The following is an 18,456-nucleotide window of genomic DNA, read 5'->3' as shown; positions in this document are numbered from 1 at the left end:
TTTTTCGGGTTTCATCTCCATTAGAATGGCTAGGTTTAATGTTGGTTCGCCACGCCTATCACAACCCTCCTCTTTTATCAGGGCTTGAGACCTGCTATGTTGAGACAACATAGGCGGAGTTATCTAAAACTCTTTCAACTGTATACAATACTTCCTCTCTCTCTCCAAAATAAGTTAACTTATAAAGCTATGTCAAACAATTTTAAATCTGATCAACTTTATAATAGAAAGTATCAATATCCGTGACACAAAAAAAGGACACTGTAAAACTATATTTCAAGGAGTCTAATAACAAGTACTTTGAATCATATATATCGTTACTTTTTTGTTCTAAAATTTTGGTCAAATTTAATATAGCATGACTTAAGACAACCCTGGAAATTGATTTAACTGAGATGGGGATCATCATGTGTACGAAACGAGCTTAGTACAAGCATTGTACACATTTTATATAGTCTTGATTGTCAAAGGTTTGTCTTGATTGTCAAAGGTTTATGCACATACATTTCGCTGACGCTATTTACTAAGCGCCAACGCAACCAAAACTCCTTACAAACAACTGATGGTTCTACGCGCGTCCACACGCAAACCACTAGTTCTTTTCAAGTAGCAAAGAGTTGGGGATCCCTGAAAACAGCAGGGAAGGCAGAGCTCAGGCTGGCCTCCCTCATACACCTCTAGAGCCAGGGAGGTCGACCCACTGAAGCTGGAGCTCTATTTCCCCGCACTCTACGTTCCTTAGCCGTAGAACCAGGTCTTGCTTCACCTTCCCCTCCGATACATATATCGAGCTCTCCTCTGCAAGGCAGTTCTGTCTGTTCGGCACCAGTTTCTTTACTATGGTTTTGTCGGCAACATCCTGGAGTTTCATCTTCACAACCTCGACTAATGGGCGGATGTCCACCTCTGCATTACCCATTGTATCATCCACGAAAGTGCCCTTGTCATAAACTTCCTGAAAATGAGAGAGAGTTACTTGTCAATATGAGTGTTTCTCTCTTTAAGAGATTTGGAAAATGAAGTCACGGTGTGTAATCTAAGCTATGAAATAGTCTTCTGAAAGGACATGGACTAAGTGTTTCAAGTTTCAACTATGAAAGTTCAAGGACAGCTATTTTCTAGCTCAAGTTTGCATCTCAGCCCTCCTAGGCTCCTACCGAAGTTCGCCAGACATTCATATTTCCCTTTGAGACTCAAATAGTCAAATATCAAAACCACAGGGAGGCTCAGGAAACTAATACACTCAACCTAAGAAGCTTAAAATATCCTAAACATGGCTTAATTTGAATTACATTTAGCTGGCACAGGCAAATTACAAGTGTGCATCAATTCAATTGATCAGTTACATATAAGAATAGACAAAGTTAATTTCCATAATATGGAAGTTATTCAGTAAGATTCAGCGAAAAGATAAAAGGCAAATAATTACTCCCCTCCAGGTAGTGAGGGCAGACTGAGTTAGCATTTACTACTAGTATATCAAGAGACACCTGATTTTCACACTGTATGAAACATGGTTGCCCATATCGATTCTAGTACAGATAACAGCGACACTTGCACGTATCGAGGAAGACTGCTAATAAACTAGTACTAGCAGTAAAGTAGTAGTACTTCTTCCCTTGCTACTCGTTTGCTCAGAATATTTGCAGAGTTTGGAAAGGGTAGGGGCAAAAGAACCCAAACAACAGATTTGGAAAAGGAAAGGTGGAAGCGTATGCGTACCAGTCTGACAGGAACTGCAGGGTCTTCAATAGAGAGCGTGAGTTCTTCGTTCCATTCCGGATTGGTACTCTTCTTCACCACCCGTGTCTTCAGTTTCTGTGGATTGTTGAAAAAATAATCACGATTCTGCGCACGCATGTGTGAAAAAAAAGGACAGACAACTTCATAGGGGAACGAACTCCAAACAGGGAAAATAAAATCCGAATAGCTGGAGTAGCGTATTAGTCGTCGTCTCTGCTGTAGGCCTGGCGGGGATCGATTCGAACGAAGTTCGACAGATCTCGTGACGGACAAAACCCACCGGTAAATCAAGGCAAACTTCAATCGCCTGTAGAAAAGAAAAGGAGGGGAGGAGAGGAGGAGCGGACCTGCTTGCCGATGCGAACGACGACGTAGGGATCGCTGGATCGGAGGTCGCGGATGGCGAGGCTCACTCCCCTCAACACGCGCACCTTCACCAGCCCGACGAGATGGTGCAGCATGGTGGTCTCCCTCTCCTTCACCACCAAGTTCTCTCTCCTCCCCGCAGCCGCCGCAGGTCTTCTCGGTTGTTTGTTTCTCGATGGGTTTCTGCGGTTATATTCTACCTGCCGTTGCGCTCTGGCTTCGACTTAAGTAAGCTGCCGTTGCGCTGGCCAAGTCAGAAAACTGTAGGAGACGCCGAATACGTATTGCCGCGGTGCTTGACGCCCCCAGTGGACCTCTTCTTCTCCCACGGTGGGCCCCGCGGTCCCACCCCTCCTGCTGCACTACACCTACACCAGACAGTGAGCTCCCCGGGTCGGAATTCTTGTGGGCGTAGACTATTCGTCCGTTACGTTACGCCCTGGTCCTGGCTCTTGACTTGTTGACCGAGGAGGGCCGACGACTTTTTGGCTAGCCCCGTTCTCCAGGCTGTTGCTGTTTGTTGACCGAGGTGGGTTTGGTACGGTCGCTGCTGCTCCGCGTCTATCCAGAATCCACAGATGCAGAAAAGCGGCAGGAAACGAACATCGTTGTGATGACACGGTAATTTTAGACTGGACGATCGGATGGAGCCTTCCTGGCACGGTGCTGGCCGGCGCCTGCCGTGGTCTCACGTCCGGCTTGAGGGAGCTCTGAATATTCACGAGGAGGTATCATACAAGTCTTAGGCCTGCCTCAGCAACGCATGTTCCTATGTTTGTCTCCAATCCGTTGGCCTGCAGCCCTACGGGAGAGCGCGGCCTCGCGGATGCTGGCATCCAGTAGCCTGTTCGTTTGCTCGTAAACGATTATAAATTTCCAGCCAGAAACAGTGTTTTTCTCTCACACCAAACCAGCCAGCAGTAAATAATTCACGATACGATACGGCCTCCCGAACAGGCCAGAAGAGTAAAACAATCTGAGGATAGATGGTGCTAAAGTAAAACAATTGGATAGATCCTCTTTTTTATTCTGTGTAGCTGAGTTGGCAGTGACGAGGTAGGTTTTTAGGGAGCAAAGTATTGCGAGTGCCCTTATGAGCAAAGTTGTTTTAGTAGAAGATACCTCAACTGTTGGTTCTAATGATGACAATATAGATCTACAAGTTTTAAACCATATTTGTTCAGAAATTACAGAAGGGCTAGGTGATGGGGGTTGTGATCCTGTGATTTTACAAACCCCTGTATCACAAAGTAAAACAGGGCGCCCTAGGCAAAAGAAAAAAAGTAATAAAAGTTGTTCAAGATGAAAGGAATTTTCTGGAATTGTAATGAGTTCACGGATGGTAAAAAATACAGATTCTTGTCTAACTTAACAAAGGACAAAAGTCTAGATTTCATCGCCTTATCGGAAACGGGTAGAGCCAGCTTTCCACAAAATACTCTTAACACCATTTGTGCTGGTAGAGATTTTATTTGGCACTGTATGGCTCCACATGGCAGATCCGGTGGCTTGATTCTAGGCGTTCATTTGTTGACCTTTGACGTTGGGGAAATTGAGGAAGGCGATTTTTTTTATCCGTTTTAAACTACGACACAAAGAAGATGATTTTAAATTTAATCTTATTTCAGTTTATGGTCCGGCCCAGGCGGAGTTTAAGTCAAACTTCTTGTCTGAGATGATTCGGGTATGTTCAAAGGAAACCTTACCTATTATTATAGGTGGTGACTTTAACATTATTCGTAGACCAGACGAGAAAAACAATGAAAATTACAGTGATAGGTGGCCTTTTATGTTCAACACAGTAATTGATGCCTTAAATCTTAGAGAAATTGAGTTGTCAGGAAGAAAGTTTACCTGGGCTAACAATTTGCGTAATCAAACCTTTGAAAAATTAGACAGGGTGTTAGTATGTACAGATTTTGAGTCAAAATACTCTTATTCAACTGTACATAGCCTAACCAGAGAAATTTCTAATCATATACCTCTGCTTTTTTCTACAAATGACTCGTCCTCAACTTATCAACCTCAGTTCAAATTTGAATTAGGCTGGTTGTTAAGGGACGGATTTTGTGAGATGGTTTCAGAGGTTTGGCAGAACACTCTAGTTTTAGGCTCACCCATCGAGAGATGGCAAATGAAAATCAGAAGACTTCGTCAGCATCTTAGAGGATGGGCAAAGCATGTGAGTGGCGAGTATAAGAAAGAAAAAACAACACTTTTAAGCAAACTAGATGATCTAGATAAGAAAGCAGAACATACCATGCTCAATGACTCAGAGCGAGATCTAAAGCAAGTGTTAAATGAAAGGCTTATAGAGTTACTAAGAGAAGAGGAACTCAAGTGGTACCAAAGGGCTAAAGTGAAACACCATCTTGAAGGTGACGCGAACACAAAGTATTATCACTTGCTAGCCAATGGTAGACATAGAAAAACTTGTATTTTCCAGCTTGAAGATGGTGATAGTATTATAACTGGTGATGCTCAGCTTAAAGAGCATATTACTAGTTATTACAGAAACCTGTTCGGCCCATCTGATGATTCTCTAATATCTCTAGATGAATCTCGGACGGAGGACATACCTCAAGTTTCTGATCTGGAAAATGAGTTCTTGATAGAGCCTTTCACACAAGAGGAAGTCAGAGCGGCAATTTTCCAAATGGAACACAATAAGGCGCCCGGACCGGATGGTTTTCCACCAGAGTTTTATCAAGTTTTCTGGGGCTTAATTAAACATGATTTGATGGCTTTGTTCTCTGATTTTCATCATGGAACAGTACCTCTTAATCGTCTTAATTTTGGAAACATTATATTGTTGCCCAAAAAGAAAGATGCAAGAGTTGTTCAACAATACAGACCCATCTGTTTGTTGAATGTCTCTTTCAAAATCTTCACAAAAGTTGCAACAAATAGACTAACTACTATTGCCCAGAAATTAATAAGACCGACTCAGACAGCTTTCTTACTAGGAAGAAATATTATGGAGGGTGCAGTGATACTACATGAAACGTTACATGAACTACACACTAAAAAACAAGACGGTGTGATTTTTAAAATAGATTTCGAAAAAGCTTATGATAAAGTAAATTGGAGCTTTTTACAGCAAACATTAAGGATGAAGGGTTTTTCACAAAAGTGGTGTGAATGGGTACAGAATTTTACACAAGGAGGCAATGTAAATATTAAAGTTAATGACCAACTAGGGCCGTACTTTCAGACTAAAAAAGGACTTAGGCAAGGTGATCCCATGTCACCCATACTATTCAATATAGTGGTTGATATGTTGGCCATACTAATTGCCAGAGCAAAGGAGGCAGGGCAGATAGAAGGGGTTATCCCCCATCTTATTCAAGATGGTTTGTCCATCCTTCAGTATGCGGATGACACAGTGTCTTCATGAGCCACGATGTTGAAAAGGCAGTTAATATGAAACTGTTGCTAAGTACATTTGAACAACTATCTGGCTTAAAGATAAACTTCCACAAAAGTGAAATCTTTTGTTTTGGAAAAGCTAAAGATCACGAAGAGTTTTATTCGCAGCTGTTCGGATGTGTCATTGGTAAATACCCATTTCGCTACCTGGGGCTACCTATGCATTTTAGGAAATTATATAATAAAGACTGGAAGAGCATCGAAGAGAGAATTGAGAAAAGACTTAGTGGGTGGAAAGGTAAACTGCTAACAGTCGGTGGTCGATTAGTCCTTATAAATTCGGTGTTGTCTAGCTTACTGATGTTTATGATGTCTTTTTTTGAATTACCGAAAGGAGTATTAGAAACAATTGATTGTTTCAGGTCTCGTTTCTATTGGCAAAATGACCATCATAAAAGGAAGTATAGATTAGTCAAATGGGAAATTATGTGTCAGCCTAAGGACCAGGGAGGTCTTGGGATACAAAATTTAGAGGTCCAAAACAAATGTTTGCTTAGTAAGTGGCTGTTTAAGTTATTAAATGAGGACGGATTATGGCAAGAGTTATTAAGAAATAAGTATATTAAGAATAAGACACTAGGAAGTTGTGAAAAGAAACCAAGGGACTCGTATTTCTGGAAAAGCCTCATGAATATTAAAGATACTTTCTTGAAGTTAGGACATTTTAATGTCAAAGATGGGTCACAGACTAGATTTTGGGTTGATACTTGGCTGGGCAATAAACCTCTCAAGGATAAATTTCCGGCGTTGTTTAATATTGTAAGAAGAAAATAGGACACTATTGCAACAGTTTTGAGTTCCCCCGAACTAAATATCTCTTTTCGCAGAAATTTGGTGGGTGTGAACTTATTAAACTGGAATAGAATAGCTGCTTCTTTACAACAAATTAACTTACTGCAGGAAAGGGATGTGTTTGTATGGGGCTTCAAGGCTTCTGGATTTTTTACAGTCAAGTCTATGTATGCTGCATTAATTAACAATGGGGTGAGAGTATCACAAGATATTTAGCAAACGAAGCTCCCCATGAAACTAAAAGTTTTCATGTGGTATTTAAAAAGAGGAGTGATTCTAACCAAAGATAACTTAGTTAGGAGAAATTGGGCTGGAGACAAGTCGTGTTGTTTCTGCTATTTCTCAGAGTCAATTCACCATCTCTTTTTTTGATTGCTTTTATGCCAAATTTTTGTGGCGCTGTATACATATTCTTTTTGGAATTTCACCTCCCACGAACATAGATGATCTGTTTGTTAATTGGTCTAAATTGGGTAACAAAAAGTATAACACATTGTTATTAACAGCAGCTGCAGCACTACTGTGGGCAATATGGCTAACAAGGAATGAGGTAGTTTTTGACAAATGCAAACCCAAATCTCTTTTGCAGGTACTGTTCTAAGGGACACACTGGCTACGTCAATGGGCCAACTTGCAGCGGCATGAAGATCTGAAAGATCAAATGATCTCTGTGGCTCAACACCTTGAGAAGTCGGCTCTACAATTCTTTGGTTCTAATGGATGGCTTTCACAAAGACATGTTGGTTTTGTTTAGTCAAGAACTTTTTACTTGTTCTGTTAGTTGCGAGACTGGTGGTTTTGCCTGCAACCGTACTTTGTGAACGCGTCTGGAGTTTCTAATAATTAGCCTGATTCTATCCTTGGATAGATGGAGCCGGATATTTTATCCTTTATCTAAAAAAAATAATAAAGCCTATTGCTGGCTATATGGATTTTTACAGCTATTTCTCAGGCAACCCATATAGTTGTTAACTCTACACTACTAACATATGACCCACTTATTTCTCACAAAGCTTTTTGGTCCTATGTATAAGCCGGCTGTAAACTTATAGCCTGCTTCTTCTCTCTCATCTCGTCTCTCCTACACCTCAGCATACAACCACTTGCAGCCCTTTTATTATACTTGCTCTTAGCAGAGGTTGAATAGACATCGTACCTATTTATTGTAGTGTTACATTAAAGTTAGTCTTAGTGGTAGTTTCATCTGAATTTCATTTGCATTTAATACTTTGACATATAAGTCAGCAGGTTAATTATGAAGAGAGAGGTAGAGAGGAATTTCATAGAGTTTTATCTAGATAGAACCCGTTGTCACAGTTAGATCAAGTATAGTAAAGGGTTGTAAAAGTGAGATGCATGCTGAGGTGAAGAAGAGATAAGAGGAGAGAGAGAGAGAGAGAGAGAGGAGAAACAGGTCATAAGTTTACGCTGAGACACAACAACCAAGAAAAATTGTGAGAGAGCCAAAAGTGGACCATGTATTAGCTATATGGGTGGACTGTAAAGATCTATACAACCAGCAGCTGGCTGTATTAGTCTAACTCTTATCAACATAAAAGCTTACATGACAGACTTGATAACTGTGTTATAAAATTAACAAAAAATGATGAGATACTCTAGTATCAAAATTAATAGGAAAGAGAGAAGACAAATTTCATATGTGAAAATTGGCTGGCACTGTTTTCTAGTGAATGACCTGCATTGAGAGCTTATTGTATTGTTCCATCTCCATATGTTTTGGCCGATCTTATGCAGCTTACAGTCTTGCTGTGCACCACGCCTCTCAGGTTTATCATGTGCTACAGATAATTTATTTTACACTAATAAACATGTCTACATGTTACGACGGGAGAAAAAAATTTATTAAACATTAATGAAAGACAAAAAACGTAAATTATACATATCTATTTATGTTTTACCTTTTCCTATAAAATTTTAGATTATAATTCTTATGATGAGTATGACCACCATAATATAAGTTAATGTTGGCTATAATACGATATTGTCTGGTGAAACATGTATCAAATTAAAAATGCAATCATGAATCCATGATATATTTTAGGCTCTCGTTGCAAAGTATAAAAATATTTACTCATAAATATATTATAACTTTGTTTTTCATACAAGTAACATGTTACAGTTAAATATTGGGTCTTTGACTTTCTTAGAAGGGCTAATAAAAACATGTAATTATGATATCTGACTAAAGTTGGCAAGGAGTTAACATGTTGTTGAGGTATTAATAATTGGTATGTTCACTGACGATTATGATATGGGACCTTTCTTGTTTTTTCACATGGTTGCTCTCATTAGGATTGCACCGATACATACATACAACTTAAAGATACATTTATTTAGACAGAATTATACAATGCACTTTTTTTGTTTTTTATTTCATGATTTGATTGGTTAGATCATAGATTGATCACAATATAATAAGAGTTTATTCCTAATAAAAATTATACTAATTATCAATAAATTAGTGGTGGGAATCTTATTTCTTACATCATAAAAAGTAACTATTAGAGCATCTTCGAGAGACTCTTCATATCCTTCATAAATGCTAGGAACAGATATTTTGATAAAAATTACCCTCCAACAGCTTTTCTAAAGGGTCATGCAAATATAGCCATCTTCTATGCTGGATTTTTCGCTAGGCAAAAATACAAGACCAGAATGACTCTCTAGAGTGCACATGAGATATAGAAAAACCGTTAGAAAGTGAAAAGATATAGAAAGCGATTTTTACGCAAATGACTCTTCAAATGATGATCTAGAGAGTGAGATTTAGAAGGGCTCTTGGAGATGTTCTTAGAACAACTCCAAGGACTCTCTATTCTTCCTAGTTGTTAGGAATAGAGATTTTGATGAAAAAATATCATCAAATAGCTTCTTTAATTGGTTATCCAAATATTGACATATTCTATTCTAAATTTTGTGCTAGCTAAATATAAAAGACGAGAATTGCTCGCACACAAAATATAGAAAACCAGTTAGAATAGATAGCTTCCCTCCTTTTACTCCGTACTTAGAAAATAACCTTGTATAAATCAATCATTTAGATTGATTGTGAGTCTTCTCTCTCCCTGCTCTCTTAAATTCAAATTGATTGTGAATCTTGTCTTCTTACTCGCTCAAATCTGGCGAGCCTGGATCGCGTGTATGGACTTCCCTGCCATCTCTCACCCCCCACGCCCGCGCCTCGGGTTTCATCCCCGTTTCCTCGGTCTCGAATTCAATTTGTGTGAAAGAAAAAGAGTCTGTCTATCCAACAACCATGTGTTTCAGTATAAGCTAGCACATGGTCGTTGGTTGCTTGCATAACACATGATTTCAAACAAAGAAGAAACCATGTGTTTTAGCACAAGCTAGCACATGGTTGTTGATTGCTTGCATAACACATGATTTTCAACAGAGAAGAAACTATGTGTTTTAGCACAAGGTGGCACACGTTTGTTGCCTGCCTCTAAAACAATAGATTTTTACAGAACATGTCTAGTTAGAAGCTCCCTGGTACACGTCTCATGTACCTTGTCCCTTCAGACCCAGGATGACATGTCCTTTCATTGTTGAAAATAGTCTCTTCAAACATCACAAGGGTGATATTCCATCAGGCAGCAGCACTGAAGAGAAGAAGCGCCACACATCCTGTAAGATAATCAGTTCACGGATGCATAGTTTAAGAAGAAGGTCCAAGTACAGAACAAAATGCTTCAAAGTTGGTAGCTATCAACACCCTAAACTGAATATCTATGCATTTAGCTGTCATAGCTGAACTAACCATATGCACGGAATGAAGAATGTTTAGCATTTTAGCAACCATCGTATCTTTACTGGTCTAAGACAAGTAAGCTTTGGCCCTTATAAAACATTACAGAACTATTGCACTACTGAAAGTACATTTCAAGTAAGATAAAAAGGCAAGGACTCATACCTATTGTACACCATATATTCATATGTGATCCCTACTCTAGAAATTCTTCCATAAGACCCTATAGTAAGTTCAGCATCATATTATTACCAAAGAGATAGTGAAAGAAGGACATCACAAAGAAACAGACAGCAAACCTGTGATATAATCAATGACAGAGCACCAACATATTGACTTTAAACAAAAAAAAAACTCAAATTAAGACAGCAGCTACGACGCACGCCTCCCATACAAAATAGTGCCAAAGTTCTATATAAAAACGGGATATTGCACATGTTAAACACCATAATTGCAGTATTTTAAGTGTGCAATTTATTACTTATAAATGTGCAATCAAGAAATGGATACTAAACATAGCTTTTTTGTATAGTGTATGCGTATATGCAACACACAATTAAAAGATGTGAGCTCCTACTATTCCACTACAACAGCCACAAGACAGCCCAGCTATCCAAAACTATAGGAGGATGAGGCTATACACAAGTAGTACAGGGTAAAACAAAAATGCTTCATCAATGTCATTGTTAGTGGAGGGACCGAGCTCAATTAGGCATGATGACTACTGTAGCTTAAGCAAAGAATGTGCATCAATTAGGATTTGGAGGCAAGCAAACCATGGTAACACTGACACACCTGTGCCTCCTCCACACACATACACACAAAGACACAAGCAATGGTATGTGCTCACCAGCCTCCTCCCAAATGCAAAAAAAAACTAGTGTCGTGGACTATGGTGTGCTACAGGGACAGAAGTGACTATGAACGAACATAATCTCACACACATCCCAACACAAATGACAAGGAGAAAAAATTGGTTTGGGTAGACACAAATCACAATAAATAGAGTAGAACCAAAGTACAATTTATGTTCAAATGAGGTGGAATTTCACTGACTTTGTCTGGTGTAATTAGAAATATTGCTTATGATAATCTTGTACAGTTGCACTCCAAAGAACCAAAGTATAGCTTATGTTCAAATGGCTCACCCTTGATTTTAAGGCAGTTGGACGAGCCTTTGGCGTTCCAGCTTGGCTCACTGCGGACCTTTTGAGACAACCTCTAGAGATGAGAATAGTGGAGTTCCTGGTGGTGTCAGAATCCTAAAAGTAAACAACTTCATTGTGAGAATAGTTATCTAATAACTTCAAAACCGCAGTCCAGAAGTGACCTCTAATGAAATCTATGATGCAGTAGAATAGACTTAATGCTGAATTTAGAGAATACAAACAAAAGAAGTATCAAAATATGTAGGATACCACCTAAGTCTAAAATGACATCAGATATCTATCTCATATAGAGCTTCTGATATTGTGCACTCTGGATGGATAACTTACAAACCCAATAAATTAGTTGATTTGAATCACTTCCCTACCCACTTCGATTAACTTTGCCCTAACCAAATCAAGTAGCTAACCCAGCACTTCTACAAGCACGCAAGAACCAAAAAAGAAAATATCCTGTGAGCTTAGTTAAATATCTTGTGTCAACATGACCACCTATAATCTACTTACTTAGGATCGTATCCTCTATCAACTAGAAAATGTCATTCATAGTCAAATAGCTTTTGCATGAGAAGTGATGTCAACAATACTAGTGCAACTACATGCAGTAACACTCAATTATCAGCCAGCTAACCCCTTGCATGAAAATCCTAGTCCACAACCACGAACAAATGCCTTTGTTACTGCATGTAGTTAGCACAAATCACAATTAACATAATTCAAGATGTGTTAGCACAAATCACAAGAGATATTTTTTTTCTATGAAAGGACAAGGACAAATAAGAGAGGTGTGCTAGCACAAATCACAATTAACAAAGTTCAAGATGTGTTAGCACAAATCATAATAGATTTTTTTTATGAAGGGACAAGGACAAAAACTTGGTGTGGGCAGGCACAAATCACAATTAACAGAGAAACTACAACAACTTCAACACCACTAGTGAACCACAACAGCTATGGACAAGAAGGAGGTCCATGAACTTCAACAACGTCATATGTCAACTCAAAAAACAACAACCTCACCTGAAATTTTGCAACAGTCTTAGGTGTCCTGAAGAGGCCCTACAGAGACTGCTAGCAACTGAGCTTCTTCCTTATATTTTGTTTACGCAAATAGTTCCTGGAAACTTTGCACAACCTACAGTACAATATCATATTTTGTTAACCAGACTTTTAAGTGTGATCAAAAGTAGTAAGCACCGCTTCACTACAGTTCTGCAATCACAGCATAGGCCAAAGAAAAATGACTGTATGGTACATTAGAAATTGCAGGGCAAAAGGAAATCAAATTGCTCACCATGGTCAAGGTTTATGGTGCAAAGTTCCACTGAACACACCCTAATAAAAATCAAACACAAGTTAAGAACAATAGATAAACTTGTTGTGCCGAAATATTGGCTGCTACTACAACATGTTTATTTATCAATTTGTATAGATGGAACTGACGGCCACTAGCCTCAACAGGAACACTAACTGGCTGGTCAGCAACTGCATTCTGTATTGATTTCTCATAATTTTTAAGCACATCTTCAAAGCCAACCAAAGTAACCGCGACCTGGACAGGCTTCTTTACACTAAGCATGATTGCAGCAGATTTCTTCATCAACATGCTATCAACAGCCTATAAGATACACAATAATTGGTACAATGAACTTAGCCCGACATGTAAAGAGAGAATATACAATCCTAACAGATGCTAAAAGTGAAAGAATTATTAAAATAAAAATGCACTTACATAGACAGACAAGCCCTTGTTTCTTTAAACAAAGAACCATCTCATTTTCTAGTGTACAAACTTGATCTAGTATATAGACAACCTGGACAGCAACAAAGTAAACTCATGACTTTCAATAAGTGTAGGATCAGGAAAATGGCTGGTTCTTACACTGAAGCTGCAACCACAACATCAAACTCAAACTAATTATCGTGCATTCAGATTAGCTGGAGAATGTTCAAATTAAAAATATGGAAATATATGTTGGGCCTCATATTAGTATTTTGGCACCACTACAAAGTTTTTACCCTACCAGTTTCCCAATTGCATTCTAAAGACAAACACACACACTAATTCTCAAGCCAAATTAGATCTATTCCTTAAAGAGAAGACTTGTATTAAAATAGAAATAAGATGCACTCCTTAAAAATGCACTGTCTAGTGCTTACACTGAAACAAAAGACCCATTTCTAGTCCCAAATAGCCCATCCAGAAGAATATCGATGCCCTAAAGCAAGAACAATTGCATGCTCTAAGTTAACTAAAATAGTGACAAAGTTATTTATAAAGACCAGATATTGCACATGTTACACACCATAATTTCAGTAGTTGAAGTGTGCAATTTACTACTAATAAATGTGCAATCAAAAAATAGTGCTTCTACATTATGAACTGCATAACAATGAAGGCATAATCATGTGAGGGGAAATCATATTTGTAATTTTGATTTAGGCATATCTATCTAAAGCATATTGTAAGACACAAGTTGTGCAAAATGGAGCAGATAGTACTGCATACATATCATTTTTTCCATAATTGATATTAAACATGAGAATTTGTGGGCCTTTTATTGTAGTCTGCATATACAAAACATTAATTGTCGAGTGCATACGACAAAACAAATAATATCCAAAAACCTGGTTTAAAGTAACCTGCTGCGTTATTGACAACTTGACAGCTGCATTAAAATTATGCTGCTTACAATCAGTGCCAACATTAAGAGTTAACCAGGATAACGACCTTCCTGTTTGAGACAATGTCTGAGCTAGCATGCTGAAACCCAGATGAATGGCCTAGTTTCATCCGCAAAGCAACCACGTAGGGATATATATATTGTCAGTTTAATCCACTAAGCCTCATACAGAATATATATGTGCTCCCTCCAGTCCAATATATATGACATCCCCACCGCAGGGGTCAGTTCAGTTAACAAAGACTGCTTTGTCGAAACGTCATATAAATATGGTCAGGGGTAGACAGGTAGTAGCATCTAATTTATTATGCAACTTCAATAAATGCCCTAATCCTAGTCACGTCCAAAAGGGAAATCTTTAAACGCTCAATTGAAGGAAAAACATACCTGGCCCCAGCCAATGTCGAGCCTAGAAATTTCAACAGAGGAACAACCATTGTCTTCCCACTTCAAAGTGATTGTGTTTTTGGATAATCCTGTCAGCCAAATAATAAGACAGTCATCGCTTAGTAGAAAAATCTTTGACTCGCCTTGATTTGTATCCACTTCTCCATCATAACTACTACTGAGAAATCAGTACAACATTCACTTACAATGTTAGCAGTTGCCAACTTAATGGCTTCCAACTTTGGAAAGAAAGCCCGTTTACTCTACAAAATGAAAATTGAATTTAAGAACAGATAATCATTAGATATTAGTTTTCCAGTGCACAGATAATCAGCATATTATCTTTTCTTCCAACAAACAGAACTGCTGAAATATTCGAAAAAGGTTATACCAACTGCAATGAATTACCTGCAGTAGCTAATGTCCTCCGTTGAGACTGTACCCAAGAATCCAGAACATATAAGCCAACTAAAATTTACAAAAAGTGCTCGGACTTAGAAAGCTATCAAACAACAATGCTCAAGGCTGTGGACAATAACAAATTGTAGCCAATGATGTGTCCCCCTAAGTACTATTTTCTAATTAAGTTACATAACTTGGAAGAAATTAGACTCAGTCAAATCTTGAGGTTATTAAAGCGCTACAAAGCTGCAGACGGTAGCATTTGTCAGCATGTTCTCTTGGTCGTAAACGATCGTAAATTTCCAGCCAGAACAATATTTTTCTCTCACACCAAACCAGCCAGCAGTAATAATCCACGATCGTATACGATCGTATCAGCACCAGCCGAACAGGCTGTGTATTTATGATGTCAGTGCGTCATGGGATGCTCTTTTTTTATCTAGGCATAACTTTGTAACTTGGGAGGATTGATACTTAGTACTCTTTCTAAAGCACATAAGCATGGTTTTCTCCAAAAGGTTTGCTTTCATTCAACCTGGTTATGAGCAATATAAGAAAAAATAATGTAAACCTAGTGCAGCAAAAGGATCTATAGAGAAACAATTGGACTCTGTAAAACAATAGGCTGTCTTGGGAAACAAAAAAAAGTGCTATGTAAATCTACTGCAACAGCAGGAGCTCTTCCAAGTCCAGCAGTACAATGTATATATGTTACACCACCATTACAGTTGATAAGCTTGTGCAGTTTGCTAACCACAGCAGGAAGCCTCAAAAGCATCAAAATCCATGTTGTGATTAAACATAGGAACAATTTAAATATGTAGAATAACGGCAATAGGGGAAAAAAGCGGGCACTTAGATCAATGCTAGGAAAACAAACTGGCAACTGGCATATAAGTGTCGTTCGATGGAAATACAGATCCACTATTTCCTCAAGAGACTATACAGCTTATAAACTTAACTAATGGGCATTACCCCATGGTGAAAAGGATTTGCTTAATTGTATATAAACAAGGCCTGTGATTTATGCCACAAAGTTCTTGGCCCTAAACTTCCAAAAAGAAACAACGACTGTTTGGGTACCTAATTTCAGCACGGCAGTGCATGATATCTTATAATTGAAGAGAATAATCTTGAATGGCACCGATGTCAACTCCAAAATATCTGAACAAGTTGGATGGTAAAGGAAGAAAGATATATTCACGGAATGGAAGCATCAGATGGCAGTGGAAACAACAAAAGACCATTTTATTAAAATACGAATAAACTTTTAGAAGATGTTTTGTGCTGCATTGACCAACATAGACGCATAAAAGATTAGACTACTAGGGCTGAAGTTCATTTTTATAGATACTGATATCTAACATAGTCAGCATGAAAAGGGAGTAACCCAGGTAGTTTCTCAGTTCAAATCAAAGGTAGCATCTATTAATTCATAACAAAACTACGAAGACTGGGTGACTGTTTTGTTGTGTTTGTTGCTGAAATGAAGGGATTAACTTTACGAGCTGTCTGGTTTAGCAAATTTGAGCCCTTAAAAGGGCGTATTAAATTGATGGTTTCAAATCCAAAGATTGGTAAAGGTAGCTGATTATGCATTACAAAATATTAGTGGGGATACTTAAGATCTGAATCTTGCTGCAAGCAGAATACTATTTTTACACCAATCTTCCGAAGCTTATCAACATCAAGTGGGCTCTGCACATGAATGCAGATAATCAGACAGAGGTAGGGACTATGGAGCGATATTTCTGTATAAAGAAGGATGTGACAAGCACCTGTAAGCAGGATCCTACAATCAAGTCTGGGCGTATGAAATTGTAGTTCATTCCAAGTTCATGTCTATATGTCAACGCTATAGTAACAAGGAAAAAAGGAACACATATCAGAGAAGTTAATAGACCAAACTTACTAAAAGAGTAATGCAATCACAGGGGTTAGATGGCAAAGCACAATGTTGAAGCATGAAGTGGTAACACAATTGTTATTGCAACAAAACTACATGTGAATCACTATCGCAGGATCAGGTTTTGGCAGACTGGACATGGTAAGTTAAACATTCAGGAACAACTGTTCATAATCGCCAAAATGTGTTCGAATCCAGGAATCAGACGGAAAGGAAACTGTCAGACTGGAATGGAGAGTGAGTGTTTGTTACACATGTGGCCTGATCACACTAACAGCTCAACACTCTGATTGTGACACACGTAGGAGTCTAGGAAATATTTTATTTCCTGGCTATAAATTCATCAAGTCAGCAATCAATTTGCCCAAAATGTGATAAGACAGTTAGCGTCTAACAAGGCCTAACACTACAAGCAGCACACGCAGAAGCAGACATTCTCTTAGCAGCACACGTAGAAGCAGACATTCTCTTTACCTGCCCCCATAGCCTGCGTCATGTTAGTGCTGTACACTTAGACTTCTCAGTGCCCATCTCCACGGCGCTGCTCTCGGCACCAGAAGTGGACGCCCCTGGTGCCTGCAACTGGCAACCCACAACACGATGATTCAACAGCTGAGGGTCGTCAACGAGGTAACGAAACGACACTAGCACTGACAGGAAGAGTAACCGGCGATTCAGCCATTGTAGCCTGCCAGCCTCTATCGAGATACCTTATCCTCAGTCTGAGGATAAGATTTCTGTTGTTGGAATGAAATCAGAAATGATGAGGTGGCGTTAAGGCTTACAGTTTTGATGGTGTTTGATCGGCGACTGCCGCTGTGAACCATCGCCTAACTGCCCAGAGACAACGAAATCAGATTGAGAAAAAACATAACCGAATGTCCACAGAAACACACGGATGGATAGGTCCGAAGCCTCACCAGATTAAGTGGAGAGGGCCGCCTCATCGACCTAGATCCCACGATTGGAGGCTCCCTGGAGGAAAATCCATGAGCGGAGCGGGGCAGGCGAGCGCGTAACCGGAGGACGAACAGAAGCGAATCGAGTAGGGAGGGAGGGAGACGGGGTGGGGAGGGGGCACTTACTTGAGCAGGTTCTGGAGGCAGTTCACAAAAATGTCACAAAAATCGTCAACAGATCACAGGGGTGTGAATACGAGACGGAGAACACAATAACAAGGTTGGATTCACAGAAGTGATAGAATTGAATAGAAATTCACAAACCCTAGAAATCGCCAGCAGATTACCCTTCGCCCCCCATCCGCCGTGCAGGTTCCCCACCCTCCTCCTAGCCTTGAGAGAAATGAATACAAAACGACGTGACTCCTGAGATTTAAAAAAATAAAAAAAAAAGATAAAAGGCCACCGTAGCCCACAACTCAGCCCGTGTGCGGAGGGGGCGCTAGCACGAATCGCAACGCACGATGGACGGACACAAAATCCATGTGTTTTTTGGTGATAAAACATATGTGTGTTGTATAGCATTCTTGAAGAAAAAAGGTTTTTTATTCCAACCATTATAATTCTTTATCTATTGAGAGATCTGTCATTATCATTTACCTATTCGGAGATGTGTCATTATAATTTTATCTCTCACCCGTGCTATTTTCTATGCCTACCACGTACAAAGGCCCAGGGCTGTATGCGTACAACAACGCCTACGGACGTCTAAGTCCGCGCCTCCTCCGTCAGACAAAGCCCGCCCGTGCACGCTCGCCTCGCTGCGGTCGCGCGCCGCCGCTCCACCTTCGGCCCCCACGGGAGAGGTGTGCATCCTCTCCATCGACAGCGGCACGCCCGCGACCGATGGGCT

At 39.4% G+C, this 18,456-nt stretch overlaps 1 protein-coding gene and 1 pseudogene across 1 annotated transcript; both read right to left on the bottom strand.

Annotated features, from left to right (window-relative positions):
• Positions 1 to 461: 461 nt before the first annotated feature.
• LOC136452512 (GTPase activating protein 1) lies at positions 462 to 2,292 on the bottom strand. The gene is made up of 3 exons (XM_066453125.1): positions 2,091 to 2,292; positions 1,723 to 1,818; positions 462 to 955 (listed from the first exon to the last, which is right to left on the bottom strand). Exons 1-3 carry the CDS (start codon positions 2,202 to 2,204, stop codon positions 668 to 670), a joined length of 498 nt encoding a protein of 165 aa, XP_066309222.1. The 5' UTR covers positions 2,205 to 2,292; the 3' UTR covers positions 462 to 667.
• Positions 2,293 to 9,562: 7,270 nt separating this feature from the next.
• LOC136452511 (phosphoglucan phosphatase DSP4, amyloplastic-like) lies at positions 9,563 to 17,916 on the bottom strand (annotated as a pseudogene).
• Positions 17,917 to 18,456: the final 540 nt, after the last annotated feature.

The sequence above is a fragment of the Miscanthus floridulus genome, chromosome 5 (assembly GCF_019320115.1).
Source record: "Miscanthus floridulus cultivar M001 chromosome 5, ASM1932011v1, whole genome shotgun sequence".
In the NCBI taxonomy this organism is placed as follows: Eukaryota; Viridiplantae; Streptophyta; class Magnoliopsida; order Poales; family Poaceae; genus Miscanthus; species Miscanthus floridulus.
The sequence above is the reverse complement of the archived record's forward strand: the minus strand, read 5'-3'. Positions and strand labels throughout refer to the sequence as shown.